We start from the raw sequence: 26,024 nt of genomic DNA on the forward strand, positions 1-26,024 counted from the left end.
CTGAGTAATCACTATTTAACTCAAAAAGTATTTGAGGCCCTACAACATTGTAGGCACTGACCTAACTGCTGGGGATGCAGTGGTGATGTGAAACAAAGTGGTCTCAATCTTCTTGGTTTTATACACAATTTAAAATAATATAGTTTATACATAGTTTCTATTGGTAACTGTTTTAGTTATTTCACAGGATTTAAAATATAGGTCTCATTACCATTCTAAATAGTCTGGAATTTCACTTCTTCTTTGCTCTTTAAACCAATAATGGTTTATATGTAGTACTAAATTTCCAAGAGGTAAGAATCCACATGGCTATCTATTTGCTAGTTTCTGAGTTATAACTGTGGTGAAAAATAAATATGACACCTGGCTTTAGAAATTTGTTAGAGACAAATCATTTCTGAATGTCTTTTTAAAAACTGCTGAACACTCAACCCCACTCTCACTAGTCACAAGGTGTTATAGATTTTTTGATGTAGCATGTGAAATTAATAGGCATTCAAAACTTTCTTATCTTCATTGTATTTTACTGTATTTTTTCAGAATTAACATTCTGATGTTAAATGAGACATAGAGATGACATATTTGTTTATAATAATTAAACTCATATCCTCTCATAAAATGGCTTAATACAAATACTAATGACAGTCATTAAGTCATGTAAATCTCAAATCATTCAACCTTTACAATCTAATGAATAAGATTAAACAAACAGATTTAAGACTTTCCAAAAAAATATAGCGGTAGGATGTATTGAAACAAGACATGTCAAATAGATTTTATGACATAGTTCAAGGCTTTTCTAGATTAATTACATTATTTTTGTGGAACTACAACAAAATTTTGCTAGTGATGAAAGATTTCCAACATGAATTAGATATAAATTCTTGTGAGTTTTTTTTTGTTTTTGTTTGGAGACAGAGTCTTACTCTGTCACCTAGGCTGGAGTGCAATGACACAATTTTGGCTCACTGCAATACCTGCTGCCTGGACTCAGGCAATTCTTGTACCTCAGCCTCCCGAGTAGCTGGGACTACAGGCACTCACCACCACACCCAGCTAATTTTTATATTTTCAGTAGAGACAGGGTTTCATCATGCTGGTCAGGCTGGTCTCAAATTCCTGATGTCAGGTGATCCACCTGCCTCCGCCTCCCAAAGTGCTGGGGTTACAGGTGTGAGCCACTGTGCCTGGCTGAATTATATATAAATTCTTTATGCAACATCTCTGATGAGAATGTTTGGAGTATGATTCAAAGAGAATTCATGCTATCATATAAAATTTTACCCTGATATTCCATAATTGGTAACTGATCAGTAATTTCTTTCCTATATTGATTGCATGATGAATTCTCTGTTGCTGCTGCTGCTGCTGCTGCTAGATGTATTGTGTGCCTTGTCAAAATGCTTCCAATATTACTTACATTTGTAGGGTTCCGCAAGAGAAAAAAATAAACAAAATTAATGGGTTATGAATAAAGCCTTTCCTACACTTTTATATAATAATATGTCACAAGAGTGAAATGAAGTGAGAGCTTGAAGAAAATGCTTTCTCAAAATCTTTAAATTCATAGGATTTCTCAAAAGTGTAAATATTCTGGTGTTGAGCAAAGTTTGAATCATGACAAAAGGTGTTCCCGTAGTCTGTCCATTCACAGAGATTTGTACCATTATGAATTTTTTGTTCAGCAAAATATGAATGGTGACTAAAGATGTGGCTACTTTTCTTGCATCCATAAGGTTCTCCATCAGTGTGAATTCTCCTATGTCGTGCAAGCTGTGAACCCCAGATAAAAGATTTCCCACACTCTTTACATACATAAGGTTCCTCACCAGTATGCATTCTCTGATGTCGAGTAAGTTGTGAACCCCAGAGAAAGGCTTTTCCACATTCTTCACATTCATATGGCCTCTTTCCAGTATGAATTTTCTGATGTCGATTAAGTTCTGAACCACGAAAAAAGGTCTTTCCACATTCCTTACATTCATAGTTTCTCTCACCAGTATGAATTTTCTGATGTCGATTAAACTCTGAGCCATGAAGAAAGGTCTTTCCACATTCTTTACATTCATAGGATTTCCTCTCATTATGAATTTTCTCATGTTGAGCAAGATATGAAGCCCAAGTAAAAGTCTTCCCACATTGCTTACATTCATAAGGTTTCCTACCAGTATGAATTCGCTGATGTCGAGCAAGGTGTGAGCTCCAGATATAGGCTTTCCCACATTTCTCACATTCATAAGGTTTCCTACCAACATGTACATTCTGATGTCGAGCAAGATTTGAACCACGAATAAAGGCTTTTCCACATTCCTTACACTCATGAGATTTCTCACCAGTATGAATTCTCTGATGCTGAGTTAGGTGTGACCCACGAGTAAAAGCTTTTCCACACTCCTTACATTCATAAGGTTTTTCACCAGTGTGAATTCTCTGATGTTTAATAAGATGTGATCGCTGACTAAAGGCCTTTCTACATTCATTACATTCATAGGGTTTTTCACCGGTATGAATTCTCTGATGTCGAGTAAGATCTGAGCCACAACTAAAGGCCTTCCCACATTCCTTACATTCGTAAGATTTCTCACCAGTATGAATTCGCTTATGGACACTAAGTTGTGAATGAAATCTAAAGGCCTTTCCACATTCCTTACATTTAAAAGGTTTCTCTCCGGTATGAATTCTCTTATGACCAGTAAGACTCGAGCGTAAACTAAAAGACTTCCCACATTCTTTACATTCATATGTTTTTTTAACAGTGTCAACTGTCTGATATTGAGTAACCTCTGAATCAGGAAGAAAGGTATTTCCACATTCTTTATCTTCACAGAATTTCTCACTTGTGTGAATTAACTGATGTTGAGTATGATCTGAGCCAGAAATAAAGGCTTTCCCCAATTCTTTCAATTCATTCAGTTTGTCTCCTGTGTTAAGTCTCTGGTGTAGATTAAAGGCTGTGTGTTGGTTAAAAGTGGGCATTGTAACATAGGTGAGTATCCCCTGCTTGAAACATTCCTCTTGATTATCTTGTAGTGTCTGAAACTGAACATTGCCTTCCCAATCACTTCTAAAACACAAACATTCAAGGCTGTGGTTTTTACAAATTTTCCTTATTTCAAGTTGGGCTATTTCTCTCTCAAAAATGCCAGTTTTTGGTAATAACTTCTTGATCGGACACCTGGATTGCATGTCTGAAAAATAAGAAGGTAAAAACATACTGTTTTACATACAAAAAGAAATAAAACTTTTTTAAAAATTTTTTTTTAAAGACAGGATTTCACTATGTTGGTCAGGCTGGTCTTGAACTCCCAACCTCAGGTGATCCGCCCACCTTAGCCTCCAAAGTGCTTGGATTACAGGCGTTAGCCACCATGCCCGGCTGAAATAAAACTTCTAAAAGAGATACAGAAAATCTTGAAATAAATCATATCAGAAGTGAATGGCTTAAAAAACTCTCAAATATGAGAAATATGAAAAAAAGGCAAGAAGTAGAAATTTAAAAGAAATAATACAAGTTGAGTCAAGTGATGACAAGTATATTTTATTTTGATCATATTCATCTGAGGAGCTCAATAAAAAATGATTATCCAGGTACCACCTCAGCAACAGAATAACAACTCAGAAATATCTACAAGTTTGTAAGTACTGAATGTCTTACATAATTCAGAGCTTAAAAATAGGAATGCTGGGAAATAGCAGAGCAACAGTCTAAAATGAGGGAAGCAATCTCATCCAGAGTTACCAAAGTACTAGGATCTCAATAACAGGGTATGATGCATTTAGCTTAAAGGAGATAATGATGGGTGACAGTTCAGACAGAAAAATAGTTTGAAGGCCATGTACAATGATTCACACCTGTAATCCCAGCACTTCAGAAGGCTGAGGCAGATGGATTGCTTGAGTCTAGAAGTTTTAGAAAAGCCTAGTTAACATGGGAAAACCCCATCTCTAAAAAAAATTAGCCAGGAGTAGTGGTGCATGCCTGTGCTCCCAGATACTTGGAAGGCTGAAGTGGCAGGATCACCTGAGCCTAGGAGGTCAGGACTACAGTGAGTCATGATCACATCACTGCACTCCATCACAGGTGACAGAGTAAGACTCTGTCTTAACAACAACAACAACAAAATAGTTTCAGAAATTTTTTCAAGGGAGAAGGAGTCTGGCACAAGCTAAGAATAATAGGACTTTTCTGTGACTCATTTTTTAATATGTATTTAGGATGAAGTACAATTGTCATATGATTGTGGTATTAATTTTTCTTGGGAGACAGAGCAAGTACTCTATCAATGACTGGATGAATTGAAAGGCAGTTTAGTTACAAAATATGAACAGTAATGTACGGCAATGGACAGTTCTGTTTACTCAAAGCACTTTTTAGGTGATTGGGAAATTACTGAGCTTGACTGAATTTTCCACATTATAGAAAGGAATAAAACATCACTTTGCAGAGGTCTGTTGTAAAGAATAATATGCTACTTCTATTAAGTGCCTTACATAGGATAAATGTTGAATAATCAGTAGATGATTTATTGTTAAAGAAGAAAAGCTGGAGAATACAGGGTACTAGACAAGCCAGGGTTTGTCTTTTTTTTTTTTTTTTTTTTTTGAGATGGAGTCTTGTTCTGTCACCCAGGTTGGAATGCAGCAGCGTGATCTTGGCTCACTGCAACCTCCGCCTCCCAGGTTCAAGCGATTCTCCTGCCTCAGCCTCCTGAGTAGCAGGGTTTACAGGTGCCTGCCACCACATCTGGCTAATTTTTGTATTTTTAGTAGAGACAGGGTTTTGCCATGTTGACCAGGCTGGTTTTGAATTCCTGACCTCAGGTGATCTGCCCACCTCGGCCTCCTAAAATGCTGGGATTACAGGCGTGAGCCACTGCGCCTGGCCGGACGTGTTTTTTATGACACTGTGTTCTCCTAGTTGTACTTCATGAGCCCTAACCTTTCCTCTGCCACTTCCTTCTCACTGTGACCAGAAACTGTTTTGACCTATTACTGTAATTTTCAACTAAGCAGCCTATTAAGTCCTCTCTTAATGTAGAGCCCTTTATGTAGAAATGTATCGCCATGTTCCAGTCACAGAAGAGAACAAAAAGTTTCTTAAGAGGTTATATATTCTTTGTTAATTCTTCTAAACCTAAAATGAGAAAATCCATAAATGTTGATTAAAAGAATGAACTAATGAATGTAGGCAATGTACAAGCAAGGAGAAGCCAGGAAAGATGAGAAAAATTCAAAAGGGATGGGTAAAAAGGTTTTGTTTTGTTTTTACAGAATGAAGAATTTTATGAATATCTAAATTTAAAAAAAAAAGAGAGAGATGGAAAGGAACCTGAACCAAATCATAGATAAAATAAGGGCCACTGGAGAAAAGAATGACATTTACCTTTTTGTTACATGAGTGAAAAAATGAGAGCACAAAAATAGAGTGGTATCTGGAATGAACAGAAAATTCTTTTGGAAAAGGTTTTGTCTCTATCTAGGTCTCAGGTCTTTATCAAAGTTTTTTGGTATTGGTTGGGTTTTTTTTCTTTTTTTTTTGAGATGGAATCTTGCTCTGTCACCCAGGATGGAGTGCAATGCCATGATCTTGGCTCATTGCAACTTCTGCCTCCCATGTTCGAGCAATTCTCCTGCCTCAGCCTCCCAAGTAGCTGGGACTATAGGTGTGTGTCACCACGCCAGCTAATTTTCGTATTTTCAGTAGAGACAGGGTTTCACCATGTTGGCCAGGTTGGTCTTGAACTCCCAACCTCAGGTGATCTACTTGCCTTGGCCTCCCAAAGTGCTGCGATTACAGGTGTGAGCCACTGCCCCTAGCCAGTTTTTGGTCTTGGTCTTTTTTTTTTTTTTTTGAGATGGAGTCTCGCTCTGTCAACTAGGCTAGAGTGCAGTGGCACAATTGCAGCTCACTGAAACCTCCGCCTCCCAGGTTCAAGCAATTCTCCTGCCTCAGCCTCCCAAGTAGCTGGGACTATAGGTGTGCACTGCCATGCTCGGCTAATTTTTTGTTTTTTTTTTTTTCAGTAGAAATGGGGTTCCATCACATTGCCCAGACTGGTGTTGAACTCCTGAGCTCAGGCAATCTGCCCACCTCGGTCTCCCAATGTCTAGGATTACAGGTATGAGCCACTATGCCTGTCTCAGTTTTTGTTCTTAAAGGGATATACCAGACCAGTATTTCAGAGGTGTTGCTGCCTCATTATGCAGCTGAGCTGTTATCCACAATGATGGCCTCCTTGTGCCTGTTCAGCCCTCACTCACCTGGGCAAGGTCCTCTTGTCTCATCCCTCAAAATCTTCCAGGGCTCTTTCCCTTTCTCCAATAAAGAGAACACATCTGGCTGATAAATGCAAAGACCTGCCCAGAAGATAATAAACAGCAAAAAACCACATGGTAAAGATTCTAAAATTTGCAACTAGTTCGTTGGTTATTAAGGAAGAGAAACAATTACAGGCAGGGCAGAAGTAAGTTATAAAGGATGGGAAAGATGGAGGTGCCCGCTGATGATAACTATTGGCAGATTTACAAAGCACAAACCATTTCCCCAAAAACAAAGGTCAGAAGTTACCCTTTGTGTTTTAAAACACAATAAAAACTTCACAATACAGAAAGCCCAAATTTCTAAGGACAAATGCTGAATCTTACCCAGTGAAACCATGTTGCTGTAGTTCTCCAACATCACATCTCTATATAAATCCCTCTGTTTCAGGTCCAGGCCTTCCCACTCCTCCTGAGAGAAATCTACAGCCACGTCCCTGAACAGCATCAACTGTTGAAAGAACAAGTCCAGATATTAATTGTGAAATTTTAAAAAATAATAACCCCTTTTAGATCAAAGGGGAAAAGCTGGAAAGGGGCACTGCAGGGAGTGGGGCATATACTGGGCAAAAACTGGAGTTGGCTGCCTGTGCTTTTGGGGGAAATGACATGGGAGGGAATAAGGGTGACTAAAGCTGAGTGCCTACATGTTCCTCTTTTTTTGTTCTTTTTTGAGATATACCTGCTCTGTCACCCAGGCTGAAATACAGTGATGTAATCTCAACTCACTGCAACCTCTGCCTCCCAGGTTCAAGTGATTCTTTTGCCCCAGGCACCCTAAGAGCTGGGATTACAGGGGACACCACTGCACCTATTTAATATTTTTCTGTTTTTAGTGGAGAGGGGGTTTTGCAGCATTGCCCAGGCTGGTCTCGAACTCCTGACCACAAGTGATCTGCCCGCCTTGGCCTCCCAAGGTCTTAATGAGCCACTGCACCTGGCCTACATGCTCTTAAAAACTCCTGTTGCTCAGTCACCACATCTTTATGATCTTCAAATCACAAATACCAAAACATCAGAATGGCAGCAAAGAATAACAGGTATTATATGAGGTTTTTGTGGATACCACTGAGAGGCTACACCAGCCTGGAAGAACTAAATCCAGATTTATTATGTGAGAAAACTTGGGGGTTTTGTTGCTTGTAAGCAGTCTTTACTGGGCACAAAGAGACTTGTGCATACAGAGTCTTTGGCCAAGGTAGCTATTCTTTGCTTATGCTGCTATGTTTAGTTGAGTTTTCTGTTAGTTTAAATTGAGAGAATTCTCAAGAGATACACTCTCTGACTGAATATTATTTTCTGTGGAAAATGTGTAGAATCTCCAGGTTCTTAGCTAAGCAGCTGACAATCAGCAAATTCAGTGTCATAAGTGATGATTGTGAAAGTCATCACATGAGTTTTTTGTCGATAACACTGAGAGGCTATATCAGCCTGGAATAACTAATCCCGGATTGTTTTTTTTGTTTTGTTTTTTGTTTTTGTTTTTGTTTCTGAGACAGAGTCTTGTACTGTTGCCTGGGCTAGAGTGCTGTGGCACAAACTCAGCTCACTGCAACCTCCACCTCCCAGTTCAAGTGATCCTCCTGCCTCAGCCTCCAGAGTAGCTGGAACTACAGGCACCTGCCACCACACCCAACTATGTTTTTTGTATTTTTTTTTTTTTTAGCAGAGACAGGGTTTCACTATGCTGGCCAGGCTGGTCTCAAACCCCTGACCTTGTGATCTGCCCGCCTTGGTCTCCCAAAGTGCTGGGATTACAGGCATGAGCCACCACGCCCAGCCTCGGATTGTTAATGATACTAACCTCTCATTAATTTCTGAGAAAACTGCAGATCTCTGTGAACTCAACCTCCCAGAATATCCGCTAAGGAAAGCATCACAAAGTGCCACATACCTAAGTGAATACCAACGAACTCCAACTCCCGTGTTGATTAAACATCCCATTCTACAGAGTAAATAAAAGCCTTGATGTAGTATGTCCCCTTTAATTACTCCATCCCATCTTGTTAAGCCACGGGTTTGAAACAAAAGTCTTTACAGTTCCCCTTAAGGAAATGTATTTATCTTCTTCAGTGCTCTGCCAGATTGGGACACAGGAGATACTGAAAGCCCTGGTGGAGAGATTTGCTCATATTGGTTGGAGAAAATATAGATATCTAGGGAAAGCACTGGACTATTTCACAATCATCACTTATGATGCTCAATAGTGATTCAGGCAAGCAGTTTAAGGATAAGCAATAAAAAATATTCACATGATGTGATATAAACGGGTTATATTTTTGAAGAGAGGCAATTACAACTCACATGGGCCATGACTTAACATTCCAAGTCCACCAGTCCTCCTCTCGATTCTTCTCTTAGTGAAGCAGTGTGCTGAGAAAGCAGAGCTAGAAGGAAAGAATCATGAGGTCAGGCCTTTCTCAGAGCTTTCAAATGGACAAATAGGAATGCCATTTTCTTCCTTGGACGTAGATTAGAAGGAATCAATCTGAAGAAATCCTGGCCCTATCCAAAACCAGAGAGATTAAACAAAAGTAGGGTGAAGTTTCAGTCTAATTACTTATGCCAAAATCATGACATGGATCGGGATACTACTAGATAAGTCAATTCTGTCTTGCCCTAAATTCATATATACATACATTAACCTTTATCCTCAACCCACTTATGAATGTCAGTTACGTATCTCATTTAAAAGATCAGGAAATGGGTCACTTGCTCAAATTCACTATTAGGAAATATCACAGGTTTGCTGAATGCAAAGCTTGTTCACTTTGAATACTGTATTCTACCCTCTGGATTTCAGGATTTATTTTACTGAGTGAAGGATGAGCTGGGCCTTTCCCTTATAGGAGTAGCCATGATCTCTGCCTCCTATGTTTTCATTGACACTAAGCATCAGGATGACTTTTTCATGAAAGGAACTCAAAGTTGAAAAGAAGGCTGTGTTGGGCAAGTAGTCAGTTTTTTGTGAAGCAAGTTTTTTTTTGTTTTTTTTTTGAGACAGGACCACGTTGGCCGGGATGGTCTCGATCTCTTGACCTTTTGATCCACCCACCTCGGCCTCCCAAAGTGCTGGGATTACAGTTGTGAGCCACCGTGCCTGGCTGAAGCAAGTACTTTTATTAAAAAAAAAAACTGGCTCTTTTCCTGCCGCCTCCGAGTCATGCGGAGGCAGAGGCTTGGTTGCGTCCAAGATTCAGCTTCACCCGTAACCCACCGCCAGGGCCGAGGAAGGCACTGCTGCTGGAGGTGTAATGGACGTTAATACTGCTTTACAAGAGGTGCTGAAGACCGCCCTCATCTACGATGGCCTAGCACATGGAATTCATGAAGCTGCCAATGCCTTAGACAAGCGCCAAGCCCATCTTTGAATGCTTGTATCCAACTGTGATGAGCCTATGTATGTCAAGTTGGTGGAGACCCTTTGTGCTGAACAACCTCATTAAGGTCGATGACAACAAGAAACTAGGGGAATGGGCTGGCCTCTGTAAAACTGACAGAGAGGGGAAGCCCTGTAAAGTGGTTGGATGCAGTTGTGTAGTAGTTAAGGACTATGGCAAGGAGTCTCAGGCCAAGGATGTCATCAAAGAGTCCTTCAAATGCAAGAAATGAAGAAATAAATCTTTGGTGTGCACACACAGACACACACACACATATAAAAGCCTCTCTGAATCTAGCTTTGTGCTTAGCACAGGGGAATTAGACCTACTGTCAAGGAATTCACAGTCAGAAAAGTAAAGAAGCAATTACAATACTGTAGGAAATAAAGGCGATCATGGTTATAAAAGGAACCAACTAGTTCTTTTTTTTTTTTTTTTTGAGACAGAGTTTCGCTCTTGTTACCCAGGCTGGAGTGCAATGGCGCGATCTCGGCTCACCACAACCTCCGCCTCCTGGGTTCAGGCAATTCTCCTGCCTCAGCCTCCTGAGTAGCTGGGATTACAGGCACGCGCCACCATGCCCAGCCAGGAACCAACTAGTTCTAAAGAGCCCAAACCAAAACTAGTTTGTAAGAGAAATTTTCCTATAAGAGATGGTATTTCAGCTGACCCTTGAGGGGCTGTTTTGTGCAGGAAACACACGAGGGGAGAAGAAAAGACACACACACAATACCTTTAAGGGTAAACAACCTTTATCCCACATAAATGGCAATGCAGATATAATAAGCAAATGATATAATAAGCACATTGCAATGGGAAGGGGAGAAGGGACTCACCAGACTATGGAGGATTCACCACCAGACCAGGAAGCAACAGCTTGGGCTCCAGCGTTGGCCATCCATCCATTCACAGACACGGAGAGGTCTCATGATGCTTCGGCATAGTCTGGGACCTTAGCTCTTTCTGTAACAAGTTGTTTGGCATTAGGCCCAGTCACGAGGGCCCTTCCCAATGGGCTCAATGAACACAAAATGGTCAACCTGTTTTTGCGATCCTCATTGTTTTTTAATAACTAATGTATAAGAATAGATTGAAACAGAGATTTCTCTGAAACAGCACTGCATGAATGCTTCAGGGGGCTCACATGACCTGTTCTGGGACTTGGTGACCGCTGTTTGTGTCCATGTTCAATTGAGTTCAAATTTAATATTTAACTTTTCCTCCACAGGGCCTCACTAGATAAGACAGGGCAAGGAGAGGGGAATCTCCTAGCAGAGGAAACAACACGTGCCAATCAAGCAAAGATAATCTTTGTGCATTCAAGGAACACAGAGTGAGAGGAAAGACTAGCGGCAGATGGGGATGTATAAAGCAGGGATCCTGTTAGGAAAAGCCCTAAAAATAGGCTATGGAGTTTGGGCCTTATTTCAGAAGTAATAAGAAAGCATTCTGCATTTTTTTTTTTTGAGACAGAGTTTCGCTCTTGTTACCCAGGCTGGAGTGCAATGGTGCCGCAACCTCCGCCTCCTGGGTTCAGGCAATTCTCCTGCCTCAGCCTTCTGAGTAGCTGGGATTACAGGCACCCGCCACTGTGCCCAGCTAATTTTTTGTATTTTTAGTAGAGACGGGGTTTCACCATGTTGACCAGGATGGTCTCAATCTCTTGACCTCATGATCCACTCGCCTCGGCCTCCCAAAGTGCTCGGATTATAGGCGTGAGCCACCGTGCCCGGCCGCATTCTGCATTTTTAAAGTAAGGTTTAAAACTGTTTCTAATTAGAGATACAACAAAATTGGTGTGAGAGGGTAGAGGGAAGACTGATATACACAATCTGAGGGGTTCATGAAAACTCCATGCAAAGCATGTAGTATGAATTGGTCCTAGGAGACAGAGAGCTTCGGCGGCATAGAAGACCTAAAGCACTTTTCCAAGAAAAGTGAAGGGCTGGAGAATCAACTGTGGACTAAAACGTATTTTGTGTTTGAGAGCATAAAGAACTTGAGAGTGACTATTACACAGTTTTAAGAAAAAAAAACTAGTTCATTTAAATAATTAACAAAAATTTTCAGAGACAGGTTCTTGAACTGTCACTCATCCTGGAGTACAGTGGTGCAATCACAGTTCACTGTTGCCTCGAACTGCTAGGCTCAAGCAATCCTTCCACCTCAGCCTGCTAAATAGCTGGGACTACAGGCATGCACCACTGTGCCTGGCTAATTTATTTTATTTTTGTAGAGACAGGGTCTTGCTATGTCGCCTAGGTTGGTCTCAAACTCCTGCCCTCCAGAAATACTCTCCCACCTTGGCCTCCCAAAGTGCTGGAATTACAGGTGTAGGCCAGCATATTCAGCCAAGAACTAGCTCTAATCCTGAAATTCCTCCTCCTGGAAACCAAGTAGACAGAAACAAGAAAATAAAAGTAAATCCCAACCACTAGGAAACTGAGAAAATGAACAGACTCCAAATTATTTGGAGATGTGGACAAGAGCAAATGAAAGAACAGAATGTGTGTGGAAGCTACAGTGGTGCTACAAAGAAAAAAAAATGAGAAATATCCAGTCCCCTGGGGAGTATACCATATCCTGAATGAAAGTTTCTGTGAGCAGGAATGATGTAAAAAGGAGGTGGCAAAAGGAGGCCTGAAGATGTCAGGGGGATTCAAGGTGGCAAAACACATGGGCTGTATTCGTTTTGTTAAAACAGCTTTGTTGAGATGTAATTCACATACCACACAATTAAGCCATTTACATTGAACAGTTCAATGGCTCTTAGTATATTCACAAATACATGCAACCACAAGTCAATGTTAGAATATTTTCATCACTTTAAAAAGAAACTCTACCCCTTGCCTCCCCACTGCCACACTTGCCCCATGCTTAGCCTTAAATAATGATTAATCTACTTTCTATCTCTACAGATTTCCCTGTTCTGGACTTTCATATGAATGGAGTAACGTATGTGGACCTGCTACTGGCTTCTTTCATTTAGCATAAGGTTTCAAGGTTTATCCAAATTGTAGCATGTATCAGTACTTCATTCCTTGCTATGCCTGAATATTATTTCTGCTGATGAAAAGACCACAGTTTGTTTATCATTCTTCTGTTAATGGGCATTTGGGCTGTTTCCACCTTTTAACAATTATTTTAAAAATGCTGCTATGAACATTCACGTAAAAGTTTTTGTTTGAATATCTATTTTGTAGTTTCCAGAGTATAAGTTTTATTTTATACATAGAAGATCATGTTATCTGCAAATAGAAATGCTCTTTCTTCTATTCCAATCTTTTCTCCAGTGTATTTTATTTCTTTTACTTGCCCAATTGCCCAACATTAACAATGTTAAACAGAAGTGGGGATCCTTGTCTGGTCCCTGATCTTAGAGGGAAAACATCCAGCCTTTTTCCATTAGGTATGATGTTGGCTGTGAGTTTCTCCTAGATATCAGATTGAGGAAGTTACTCTTTATTCCTAGTTTGTGCAGTATGTGTGTGTTTTAAAAAATCATAAAAGGATATTGGCTTTTGTCAAATGCGTTACCTCTATCTATTGAGATGATTGTGTGATTTTTGTTTTTTATTCTATTGATACGATGCCTCACATTAACTGACTTTTGATGGTGAGCCAACCTTGCTCCTGGGATAAATCCCACCCAGTTATGTTATATAATTTATTTTAGATGTTATGAAATATATTATTTATTTTAGGTGTTACTGGATTTGGTTTGCTAGTACTTTGTTGAGGATTTTTACACCCATATTCTTCTGAGATATACTTTGTCTAGTTTCAGTATCTGGGTAATACTGACTTCACAAAATGAGCTAGGGATTTGGCTATATTCCTTAATAATAACAAAATACACTGGGTGAACTCAGAGCTGATAATAGGAGTCCTCCTGAACTAGTTGAGCTTCTTAATGGCAAAGAAGGCCTGGCTACTCAAAGGGAGCCAAATTTTTAAAAAATTGTCTTCTACTGGGATAACAGAGGAAGGAACTCTTGAGCAAAAAGAACCTTAAAAACTACCCTTGCCCCATTCACCTTTTTCACAGGAAAATACCAGATATAGCTACTCTAGGAAAATCTATTATATCCCCACCCCAAAATATAAATTAGATATACCATGCCTATGATAGTTAGATAAAAGTTTTTAAAGTGTGTCAAAATCCCCCAAGTACAAAACAAAACCCACTAAAAAAATCAGAGAAGATGAAAATTATTACTCAACATTTTAATCTGAATTTTAAAAAAGTATGATGCAATTGCAGCTCTAAACCAAGACCACAAGCAAAAATTTATGATCTCAGGAAAGAGGAGAAAGTAATATAGAGACCATAGATGGGAGTGAGTAGATTTCAAGACTGAAAGAGAAAATAGGCAAAATCACATTAGAAATGAAGGATAAACTAGCTAGGTGCAGTGGCATGTGCCTGTAGTCCCAGCTACTTGGGAGACTGAATCTGCAGTACTGCTTGAGCCCAGGAGTTCAAGGTTGAGGCTAGCCTGGGCAACACAGTGAAACCCTGTCTCTAATAAATAAATAAATAAATCAACTACAAGGTACATAAGATGTGACAAATACCACAGAAAGTATACTATGGAACAAAGAATACAGAAATTAATGAACGGAACAAAATTTAACATAGAAAAAGATGAAAATTATTCGAAGAAATGAAAGTGAAAACAGAGATCCAATATGCAAAAAGCAGAGCCCCTAAAGATGAAATCCAAATTAAGAGGATATATCTAAAACTATGGTTTTAGCTGTATAGCTAAAACCATAGTTTTAATATTCAAGAAGAATTTCCAAAATAAAGTGTAAATAAACATGATGAAAAGAGAAACCATATTACAGGTGAAAATGACCCAAAGTAATACTAAAACATTACCTAATAAAATATTAGACTAAAACTCATGGGGAAATCAAGATAAAAATATCAAGTCACCTATAAGAAAAAGGAAATTCGGTTGTCATCAGACTTCTCCACTGCTAAATTCAGTACCCCAAACAGTGGGGTAAATTTTCCAATACACTTGTGAAAAAAACAAATGAGGGAGTCAAAACATTTTTATATCCAGCCAAGCTGTCATTCAAGTATAAAGGATATAAGGAGTTTTACGATGCAACTTAGGAAATACTGTTGACATGAGCTCTTTCAGAAGAAACTACTAGAAGACATACTCCAGCCACAAAAAAGACAATAGTGAAAGTTTCAGCAAAAGAATAGTAGTGATGCTGAACATATTTAAATGCAAATTTAAATAAAATAGTAAGAGTGGAATTATCGTAGCCAGCATCCTGGATGGCCCCAAAGGTACCCAGTGTGTGGTATTCACAACACTGTGTAGCTGCCTCCTACACTGAAAAGGGTTAACTTGTGTACCAATAGGATACTGTGGAAATGATAGCGTATGAGATAGATCATAAAAGACACTATGGCTTCCACCTTATGCACTCTTGCTGTCCTTTTGCTCTGGAGAAAGCCAGATGACATGTCATAAGGACACTTAAGAAGCCCCATGGAGAGGTCTACATGGTGAGAACCTGAGGTCTTTTGCCAATAGCCATGTGAGAGCCATGTTGGAAGGTGATCCTCTAGTCCCAGTTATGCCTTCAAATGACAGTAGCCCTGGCCAAGAGTGTGACTGCAACTTCAGGAGACCCCGAGCCAGAACTTCTCAGCTAAGCCACTCCTGAACTCCTGATCCACAAAAAAATGGTGTTAAGATAAATATTTATTGCTATTTTAGGGTAATATGTTTCACAGCAATAGATAACTAATATAGAAATGAAGGTTAGAGAAGAGACAATAGACTAGCTCACTGATTGCCCCATTTGTGATAACTGAGAGATAAAGGGTGTCATTTAAAGCTGAAAATCAAGGGGAAGAAATTTAGAAATGTTGAAGAGTACAGCCAGGGCAGGAGGATCACTAGAGGCTAGGAGTTTGAGACCAGCCTAAGTAAAAGAATGAGACCTTGCCAAAAAAAAAAAAAAAAAAAAATACCAATGGAAAGTCAGGGCAAAATGTCAACTAAATTCCAACATACAAGCAAAAAGTAGGAAATTTAAATTTAAATTTAAATTTAAAATGACAGCACTTAGCGGCAAAAATTCAAATTCCTACAAACAAATTTACATTATTTATTACAAGATTACAAATAATCTTTACATTAATTACTACAAATAATTAAAGAAGACCTAAACAAATAAAGAATCTATCACATTCATGGGATGAAAGGCTGATAATTTTCAAGGTGTCAGTTTCCCCCCAGTATAGTGGTATAGGAAGCTTAAAAGTAAAAGGATAGCAAGTGATATACCATGCAAATCACAATCAAAATAATGCTCAGATGGCTATAATATCAGGTAAGGTGGATTTCAGAGCAAATAAATAGCCTGGTAGAAAGAATGGTCTTTCAGTAAAGGGTGCTAGGTGAAGGGAATTTATATGAGGAAAACAAATCATGATTTCCTCTCATGACATACACAAAAATCAATTCCAGGTTTATATACCTACATGTGACAGATAAATATAGATGAAAATACAGAGTATCTTTATACCTTTGGGATAGCAAAGATTTGAATAGGATACAGAGAGTACAAACCATAAGAGAAAAATGATAATGATCAGACTAATTTTAAAAAGCAATTTCTGTTCATCAGAAGTGAGTGAGTGGGTCCGGCGTGGTGACTCACGCCTAATCCCAGCAATTTTGGAGGCCAAGGTGGGAGAATTGCCTGAGCTCAGGAGTTCAAGACCAACCTGGGTAACATGGTGAAACCCTGTCTCTACTAAAAATACAAAAAATTAGCTAGGTGTGGCAGTGTGTGCCCGTAGTCCCAGCTACTCAGGAGGCTGAGGCAGGAGAATTGCTTGAACCTGGGAGGTGGAGGTTGCAGTGAGCTGATATCACTGCACTCCAGCTAGGCAACAGAACTAGAGCAAGACTCCATCTCCAAAAAAAGAAAACAAAACACAATATAGATGACTCTCACAAACATAACGTTGAACAAAAGAAGCCAACACAAAAGGGTACACATTATATAATTCTGCATATATATAAGTTCAAAACCAGACAAAATTGATGTATGGTGGTTACTTAGAGAGAGCTACTGACTAAACAGAACCAGGAACTTCTAGGGTACAGGTAATATTTTATTTTTTGGTCTGGGTGCTTATTACATGGGTGTTCTCTCTGTAGTAATTTACCTAAGCTGTATAGTTTTGATTGCATTGTTAGATTTTTTTTTTTTTTTTTTTTTGAGACAGACTCTCACTCTGTCACCCAGGCTGGAGTGCAGTGGCACAATCTTGGCTCATTGACACCTCTGCCTCCTGAGTTCAGGCAATTCTCCTGCTTCAGCCTCCCAAGTAGCTGGGGGGATTACAGGTGCCCGCCACCATGCCCAGCGAATTTTTGTATTTTTAATAGATAAGGGTTTTCATCATGTCAGCCAGGCTGGTCAAACTCCTAACCTCATGTGATCCATCTGCCTCGGGCTCCCCAAGTGTCGGGATTACAGGCGTGAGCCACCACGCCCAGCCTGTTTGTTTGATTTTATCATGTATAGGTTTGTCTGTATATATGATAAACTTCAATAAAAAGTTTAATTAGGGAGAAATACACCATTTTACAAGGCAAATGTCAACAAAAAAAGAGAGGCCATGATCTTGAGCATGCTAAAGTCTGCAACCCATAATAAATATATAACAATCATTAATATCTGTATATCTACTAATAAAGCAACAACTTTCATAAAGCAAAAGTTACAGGTTATATAAGAAATAAAATTTCATTAATAGAGAATTTTAATACACCTCTCTCAATACAAGACAAATCAAGTGCAAGACAAAAAGTGACTACAGACTGACCGTATATCAGCTCATAAATAAAAGTTCATTAAGTTCCAAAGTTTAAAAGTAACACAATATAGCAAAACTGTAAATTATATTATCAGTGAAGAGGGGACCTATGTACTTTACTGGAAGTCTTCAACATAATCAATAGATTATGTTGAGGTCTCCTTATGTCACAAGGATCAAGACTCCTCCACAACACTGAGGCCAAGACACTACACCACTGTATAGTATCTTGGTAACACAAATCTATTACCTTATAGTTCAGTAGAAGTCCGAGTGGGGTCTTACTAGGCTAAAATCAAGGTGTTGGTAGAGCTGTGTTCCTTTCTGGAAGCTCCAGGGGAGAATTCATTTTCTTCCGTTTCCCAGCTTCTAGAGAACACCAACATTCTTTGGCTCAAGGCCCACTTCCTCTATCTAGCCGGCAAGGTGGCATCTCTCTTACCATTCTTCTATGGTCACACCTCCCTCTGACTTTAAACTCAGCCAGGAAAGGTTCACTAACTTTAAGGACCCATGTCATTATATTGGGTCCAACAAGATAAATCACTCCCATTTCAAGGTTCTTAAACTTAATCCCCTTTGCAAAGTCCCTTTTGCCATATAACAGTGACATAGTCACAGGTTCCAGGGATTAGGAAGTGAATATTGGTTGCAGAGCCATCATTCTGCCTACCTCGACCCTTTATGGCTTCTATCTTAAGCTTCCCTCTTTCTGAGAAATACTCGATGAAGGAAATAATGTATACAGTGGTCCATTTCCAAGACAAAGTGCTTTGAACCAGCTTAGGTGAGCAAACTACAGAAGAAACAGGATAAACTAGGCCCCTGCTTGGATAGCTGATGCCTACTTGTCAGCCTCCAGCTTCCCGGCCTTTTCCCACCTTAGTTGCCTTCACCCAAGCCAAAGAAGTTTAGCGTAAGATGAAATTTTGCTAGCCTGCAAAATAGCTCGTTTTGTCTGTTCTTATCAGCCTGCCCAGCTACTTAGGTCATAAGTCAAATACTTAACAAGGCCCTGAGCTAACTAGGATTGCAATGCATTGTGGGCTGCAACAAAATGCAGCAAGACAACCCTAAAAAAAACACCTGAAGGTCCTACCCAACTATCAATAGGCGACGTCAGGGAAGACTGACCGCATAGTACTCAGCCTATGAAAAATCAGGGGAGGAACCTGTGTACTCCCCTGGTTTCTCATAGGCTGAGTTTTATTTATCTCATAGGGGATAAATTACTTGTTGAAATTGTGCTGGGTGTGCCTGCCTATCAGACACACAATCTTGCAAGACCATCATTAAAAGTCTCATTTTTGCTGTTGTCCGGGTCTCTGAGTTCACTCTTTGGGTTTGGACGGGAAGGTTGTTTCTCACACTCAAGAAATCACCTTTCATTACCCCAATGCTATCTCTCCAAAACTGACTTGAATCCAACCAGAATAAGTGTCATTCCAACCTTGCATTTACATTTATCTACTGTAAGAAGCCCCAGAATTTCTAGTCAACTGTTTTTAGACACTGTACTCCATCAAGTCCCATTTGTGCCCTTTTCCCATTCTACCCCAACTCTCAACACTCTTCCTGTATGCCCTCATAATGGAATTCATAATTCATTAACAACCAACTCCTTTTTTTTTTTTTTTTTTCGAGACGGAGTTTCGCTCTTGTTACCCAGGCCGGAGTGTAATGGCGCGATCTCGGCTCACCACAACCTCCGTCTCCTGGGTTCAAGCAATTCTCCTGCCTCAGCCTCCTGAGTAGCTGGGATTACAGGCACGCACCACCATGCCCAGCTAATTTTTTGTATTTTTAGTAGAGACGGGGTTTCACCGTGTTGACCAGGATGGTCTCGATCTCTTGACCTCGTGATCCACCCGCCTCGGCCTTCCAAAGTGCTAGGATTACAGGCGTGAGCCACAGCGCCCGGCATACAACAACTCCTCTTTTATCGTCAACCACTTCCTTGAACGCGCCCTTCACATTCGGAGTCTAACAGAAACCAGACTCTATCCAGAGGACTCTGCAGCCCTCTCAACATTTCCCCGGCTACAGCCTCTTGACCTTGTGATCCACCCGCCTCGACCTCCCAAAGCAGAGGAGTAATTTTTTTCAGTACTTTCAAATTTATCAGGTAATTAAAATAGTTTTTTCTTTTTTTTATTGTGAAACAAAATATTTGAAGTGCATAACGTGTAAGTTCAGAAAATGGAACAAATGGCTGACCTCCTTGCTGTTTATTACCTTCAGACCTTTCTTCCTCCCCTCCTCCACAAACTTTAGTTTTGAATTTCCTGCCATGAGATTATATATAAACTCACCACATCTCACTTTTGTTGATCTCTACCAAACACAGACTATTTTCCCTCTATATCTGAAATCCTGAGCTCATGGTTTGCTCTCTGCAGCACTATTACCCTTAAAAAAAAAATTCTTGCATTTTTAACCACACCCACACAGATGAGCCTGGTTTACTTACTCTTGCCTGGACTTTTCCCCTATCTCACGACTCATTCCCAACAGCATGTTGATTGGTTGTTATTCCCCAGCCCTCTACCCACACCTGCTGCTACATTTCTCTGTCCTAATTTACACAGAAACTCTTGAAATACGTTGTCTACACTGTCTCCCATTCTTCTTCCCTCCTTCTAGATTGCCCCCACTCCAATCCAGCTACCGGCCAGCACAGAAACTGCTCACCACACATTCACGAAGGACTATGCCTGTCACTCAACGCAACGCTCAATTCTTTGTTTTTGGACCCATAGCGGGGGCTATCACCACCTTTACGCAGGTGGTCACGCACAACGTGAGACGCAGTCATAAGTACATACAGCCACATTTAAATAGTCCACTATGGTCACATACAGCGCCCGTCACCGTCGCGTGCGCGTACACGCGTACACACACACACACCCCAGAAGCTCCCAACGCGGTCACCCCCACGCCCAGCTCATGCATCACTTTCACTCACGCCCCGACGGGTCCCATTGAGATCGCTCGCCCCCACGCTCCCACGCAGGCAAAGCCACCAACTCCAAAGACGTTAGCCCCTCACTCCCCTGAGCCTCGGCCTCAGGCCTTCCGGAGTCATTCGGCTTCTGTGTCTCAGAGTCACTCACCTGGTCCTGCCGTCCCTTGAAGGTGAAAGGTTCCCCTATTTCCCCATCATCGCGAAAGGGACAGAGCACTGACAGGAAGTTGCCTGGGGAACGGTGCACTCTGGGAAATGTAGTCCGGAACCTGGGCCGCCTTTAACAGTCCGAGATATCCCAGTCTCCATTAACCGGCCCTGAACTTGAGCCCCATCACCTCGCTAGGCAAAGACCATCGCCCACAAACCGCTCACATTTGCGGTAGAGAGCTTCCGAGCATTCCAGGTCGCGTTTAGCACGCTTCAGCGGAGGCCTGTAGGCTGCCCTACCTCTGCAAACCTGCGCCCAGCCATGGGAATAGGACAGTAAGCCCAGGCCATCTTAGGCTGGAAGTAGCGTTGGCCCCGATGGCCCGTGGGAAATGTAGTCCAGAGCCTGGAACGCTGCAGAAATGCTCAGGCGGTATGGTGCGATTGTTTTCAGCAGGAGTTCAAGGCGTTGGCCTCAGACCCATGTGGCGTGGCGGGAAAGTCCTATAAGACCGTGCCAAGAGAATGGCGAGTCTGTCCCGTCTCTGCCCGAGCCTCGATACGGCTGGGTGGATACCTCTTATCCCACAAGTACTAGCCTGGGGTAGAACGAAAGGGAAATGGTCCAAGGGACACAATTACATGCCCAACCCTACAGGGGTCCCCTGCCGAGGAATCCATGAGAACTCTTCCTAATACCTTATTCCCATCCTCCAATCGTCCTTAAAGTGTTTGTTTTCTTTCTTTTTTTTTTTTTTGAAAGTGTTTGTTTTCAATTAATGTTTATAGTCACATTAGTATTGTTTTGTAAATTCTATTCATTTCATTCTTTTGGCTGAAGTACACACTTGCTAGCTTTTTTCATTTGCTTCTCTTTTAGATATACATTATTTAGGTCTACATCTAAACTTTCTGACAGAGGAGTAATTTTTTTTCTTTTTTTTTTTTGAGACGGAGTTTCGCACTTGTTACCCAGGCTGGAGTGCAATGGCGCGATCTCGGCTCACCGCAACCTCCGCCTCCTGGGTTCAGGCAATTCTCCTGCCTCAGCCTCCTGAGTAGCTGGGACTACAGGCATGCGCCACCATGTCCAGCTAATTTTTTTTGTATTTTTAGTAGAGACGGGGTTTCACCATGTTGACCAGGATGGTCTCGATCTCTTGACCTTGTGATCCACCCGCCTCGACCTCTCAAAGCAGAGGAGTAATTTTTTTCAGTACTTTCAAATTTATCAGGTAATTAAAATAGTATTTTCTTTTTTTTTATTGTGAAACAAAATATTTGAAGTGCATAACGTGTAAGTTCAGTAAAACGCCACACAAATGTTGGTATCTCAAGAACAAATGCACATTCTATGGGATAATTTCTTTTTTTTTTTTCTTTTTTGATACAGGGTCTGGCTCTGCCACCCAGGCTGGAGTTCAGTGGCACAGTCTAGGCTCGCTGCAACCTCCGCCTTCCTGGCTGAAGTGATCCTCCCACCTCAGCCTCCAGAATAGCAAGACTACAGGTGTGTGGCGTCACACCCAGCTAATTTTTGTAGAGGTGGGGTCTCACTATGTTGCCCAGGCTGGTGTCAAATTCCTGGGCTCAAATAGTCCTCCCACCTAGGCCTCACAAAATGCTGGGATCACAGGCATGAGTCACTGCACCCAGCCTGTGTGATCATTTCTGATAACCAGCCCCAGCTCACCTTCAGGTTAATATCTTGACTCTTTAATCGTTTCAATCTCTCTTTGAAATATATATAATACAATTAAATTGTACAAATTTTCTGTCTTGATTAGTATAATACTAATTTTGTTTAAGTTCTAGAAGTACTTTTTGTTTGTTTTGGTTTTTGGTTGTTTTTTTTTTTTTTAGAGACCGGCTCTCGCTATGTTGCCCAGGCTGGAGTGCAGTGACTATTCACAGGCGTGATCCCACAACTTATCAGCACGGGAGTTTTGATCTGCTCCATTTCTGACCTGGGCTGGTTCACCCCTCCTTAGGCAACCTGGTATGTACAATTGAAGTCCCAAAAGAAAAGTAGAGACAGCATGGAGAAGAATCATATTTGAAGAGATAATGGCAAGGAATTTCCCCAAACTGATTAAACAAAGCAACCATAGGTTCAAGAAGTTCACCAAAACTCTGAGGAAAAAAAAAAAACCCAGAATTCTATAGTTAGCAAAAATCTCCTTCAAAAAAGAAAGGAAAAAAAGACATTTCAGACAGACCATGAGAATCCATTGCCATCAGCACACCAGTAAAAGAAATACTAAATGGAATTTTTCAAGAAGAACAAGATCTCAGATGAAACAAAAAGAAAGGTAAGCTGGGCATAGAGGCTCATAGCAGTAATGCCAGCACTTTGGGAGGCCAAGGTGGAGGTTCATTTGCATCCAGTAGTTCAAGACTAGCCTGGGCAATATAGCAAGACCTCATCTCAACAAAAAATCAAAAATTAGGTGTGGTGATGCACATCTGTGGTCCCAGCTACTTAGGAGGTTGAGGTGGGAGGATCACCTGAGCCTGGGAGGTCTCAGCTGCAGTGAACAATGATTGTGCCACTGCACTCAATCTAGGTAGCAGAGTCCCTGTTTCCAAAAAAGAAAAAGAAAGAAATTCAGTAGGGAAGGAATAGCAATAGGAAGAGTAAATATGTGAATTAATATAAACAAATATTGACTGCACAAAGTAATATATTGCCCTCTGGGGTTCTGAATATATGCAGAATTAAATAACAAAAATAAAGCAAAAATGAGGATGGAGGTAAATGGAGTTAAAGTGTCCCACTAAACTGAAAACTCTTAGGTGAGTGAGAAATAAACCTATCCTTCAAGTTAGAATCTTTAGGGGGCTACTTGTGTATTCCTTCCCTAGGGCTGTCATAACAAATTACCACAAACCTGGTGGCTTAAAACAACCAAATTATGTAAGAATTTTATTTTCTTACAGATCTAGAGGCCAGAAGTCCAAAATCCAGACATCAGCAGGGCTGTATTTTTCCTGAAAGCCCTAGGGGAGAATCCTTGCTTGCCTCTTCCAGCTTCTGATGGCTCCAGGTGTCCCTTGGCTTATGGCTGCATAACTCCAATCTCTGTCTCTGTCTTCAGAACTGTGGGAAATAATTTTCTATTGTTTACAAATTACCTAGTCTCAGATATTTTGTTATAGCAATACTAAGGGACTAAGACACTTCAGTTCCTGAAACAGCACCAGACTAATAAATGTGAAAGATGTCTTTGTTGTTCATGACAAACCCCTTTCAACCACAACTGAGTTAATGAGGCAATGTTAGAAAAGTCCCTACATAACCACAGGATAGGGCAACCAAACTGTGATTAGAAGGTTGGAAAGTTCTGCCCTACTTGGTGACTTCTAGGGAAAGGAAAAGGGCTGAAGGTTGAACTAATCACCAATCACTGCTGATTTAATTAATCACGCCTACATAATGAAGCCTCCATAAAAACACAAAGAACTGGGTTCAGACAGCTTATATCCTAGACCTCCCTACAGGCATTTTCTCTTTTCTGTTCTTTAGGAGACATCGGTGGGGTAAACATACAGAAATGTGATTGCTTCATTCAACCGAGAGCCTTAGCCACAATTAAAAGATGTTCAGATGGAGCTGTACAGGAATGTGATGCTGGAGAACTACAGCAACAGAGCACATTAGGTATGGATCACTTCTCTGTAGTTGTTTTTTGTTTCTTTTTTCATTTGTTTGGTGGGTTTTTTTTTTGTTTGTTTGTTTGTTTTTTTTTGGCTTTAAGGAGTAGAAAGTTGAATAGGCAAGAAGGAAGGGAGAAGACAGAAGGAAGAAGCTCCCCCATACAAAGACAGAGGGTGGGGGCCTCCAAGGTTGAAAGAGGAGGTCTCCTTGTTTTGGGAGTTTTTTTGAGTCAGATTCTCACTCTATCACCCAGGCTGGTGTGCAGTGGTGTGATCTCAGCTCACTGCAACCTCCACCTCTTGGGTTCAAGTGATTCTCCTGTCTCAGCCTCCCAAGTAGCTGGGATTACAGGCACGTACCACCACGCCGGTTAATTTTGTATTTTTAGTAGAGGTGGGGTTTTGCCATGTTGGCCAGGGTAGTCCATCTCGGTCTCCCAAAGTGCTGGGATTACAGAGTTTTTTTTTGCGGGGACGGGTAGCAGTTCAGGCTGGTTTCAAACTCCTGGCTCAAGTGGTCCCCTGGCCTCAGCCTTCCAAAGTGCTGGGATCACAGGAATGAACCACCGTGACTGGCCTTTTCCGCCATTGTTAAAAGCTTCAGGGTTATATTTTACATCAGCATTTCCTGTTATCATATACTTCCTGCCATCATATTTCAGCAACCTCTACCACCTCCGAAAGTTTCTAGCTTAAAAAATTATTCATTTCCTGCTAGCTCCCCTTTCTGTCAGCTTTTTAATTTTATATTTGTATTCAAATGAATCATCATGTTGATTAAAAAAATTTAAACAAGATTATAGTGAAAAAGAAGTTTCCCTTTCACTATTTATCTTCCCCATATGCATCTATTATGACAGGTTTCTTTTTAAAACTACTTTGAGTACTCATAACTGATTTTGTATTCTAGTTCAGAAGAAATGTCTGAATGTTAAATGTTTACATAAAAATGCTATGTTATTACATCAGTTATGAAGCTTCCCCCCTTTAAAAATGATGCTCCAGGAGGATACAACCTTATTATCACAATTTAAAGAGAAAATGAGACTTGGAGGTTCAGATTCCTCCACAGTCACAGTATCAGCTACCCATGCAGTGACCCACATTTAGGTGATTACACACACTTATACACAGATTCATACACGATTTTGCCTCCCACCTGCACACAGTCAATATGACCTCTCCATCCCCAAAGCTGCACACATCTTGACCTCACCTCACCTCTCATACACACACCAATCTTACCCGCACGCAGTTTCTTTCACTCAACTACCTAGACACTCCTCATCCCAGCAGCACAAGCAGTCCCACTGCGGTCCAACATACACTCCTTTACCCAGTCTCACATGCATGGCTGGGATCGCGGATTTGTCTCCTTCAGACTCCTACTCCCGGTTCGGTCCCAGACGCTCAGGTTCCACACTGGGGCGCGCTCTCCCGGGTCTTCCATATGCTTCGAAGCTGCCCGCCTCAAGAGCGTTTGCGTGCTTCCAACGTTAAGCGGAATTCCGAGCAGCCTCCGGGGAACAGTTAGTTTGGTCACTGCTGCCAGACTCCCGCCTCAGGACCCAGAGGGCGCAGCCCACTTTGGCTGGACCCATCCAGTCCCCAGAGAGGCTTGGACTACGTTTCCCAGGAGACCCTGCGGCCAAGCTTGTCTCCCGGGGAAGGGGCGGAAACCTGGGAACCA

General features: G+C 41.0%; 1 protein-coding gene and 1 pseudogene across 4 annotated transcripts; one reads left to right on the plus strand and one right to left on the minus strand.

The window, feature by feature from the left end:
- Positions 1-503: 503 nt before the first annotated feature.
- On the minus strand, positions 504-25,948 carry ZNF790 (zinc finger protein 790). Of its 4 annotated transcripts, none has more exons than XM_064381409.1 (6): positions 25,681-25,948; positions 10,535-10,661; positions 8,623-8,705; positions 6,646-6,769; positions 6,262-6,357; positions 504-3,188 (listed from the first exon to the last, which is right to left on the minus strand). In XM_064381409.1, exons 3-6 carry the CDS (start codon positions 8,629-8,631, stop codon positions 1,507-1,509), a joined length of 1,911 nt encoding a protein of 636 aa, XP_064237479.1. In that variant the 5' UTR covers positions 8,632-8,705; positions 10,535-10,661; positions 25,681-25,948; the 3' UTR covers positions 504-1,506. The 4 variants fall into 4 exon arrangements, with proteins under 4 accessions (XP_064237479.1, XP_064237478.1, XP_064237480.1 ...); XM_064381408.1 differs by lacking the exon at positions 25,681-25,948 and adding an exon at positions 20,676-21,027; XM_064381410.1 differs by lacking the exon at positions 25,681-25,948 and adding an exon at positions 17,813-20,540.
- On the plus strand, positions 9,549-9,934 carry LOC105707668 (small ribosomal subunit protein eS12-like; annotated as a pseudogene).
- Positions 25,949-26,024: the final 76 nt, after the last annotated feature.

The sequence above is a fragment of the Aotus nancymaae genome, unplaced genomic scaffold, assembly GCF_030222135.1.
Source record: "Aotus nancymaae isolate 86718 unplaced genomic scaffold, 86718_ANA_hifiasm-v0.15.2.pri h1tg000028l, whole genome shotgun sequence".
Classification (NCBI taxonomy): domain Eukaryota; kingdom Metazoa; phylum Chordata; class Mammalia; order Primates; family Aotidae; genus Aotus; species Aotus nancymaae.

What these genes read in the sequence shown, in the direction of transcription:
- ZNF790 (XM_064381409.1), bottom strand. An exon ending in CAGCAACATGGTTTCACTGG is followed by an intron (nt 6,358 to 6,645) that starts GTAAGATTCAGC and finishes TCTTCTGGGCAG; the next exon opens with GTCTTTGCATTTATCAGCCA. An exon ending in GACAAGAGGACCTTGCCCAG is followed by an intron (nt 3,189 to 6,261) that starts GTGAGTGAGGGC and finishes CTTATTTTTCAG; the next exon opens with ACATGCAATCCAGGTGTCCG.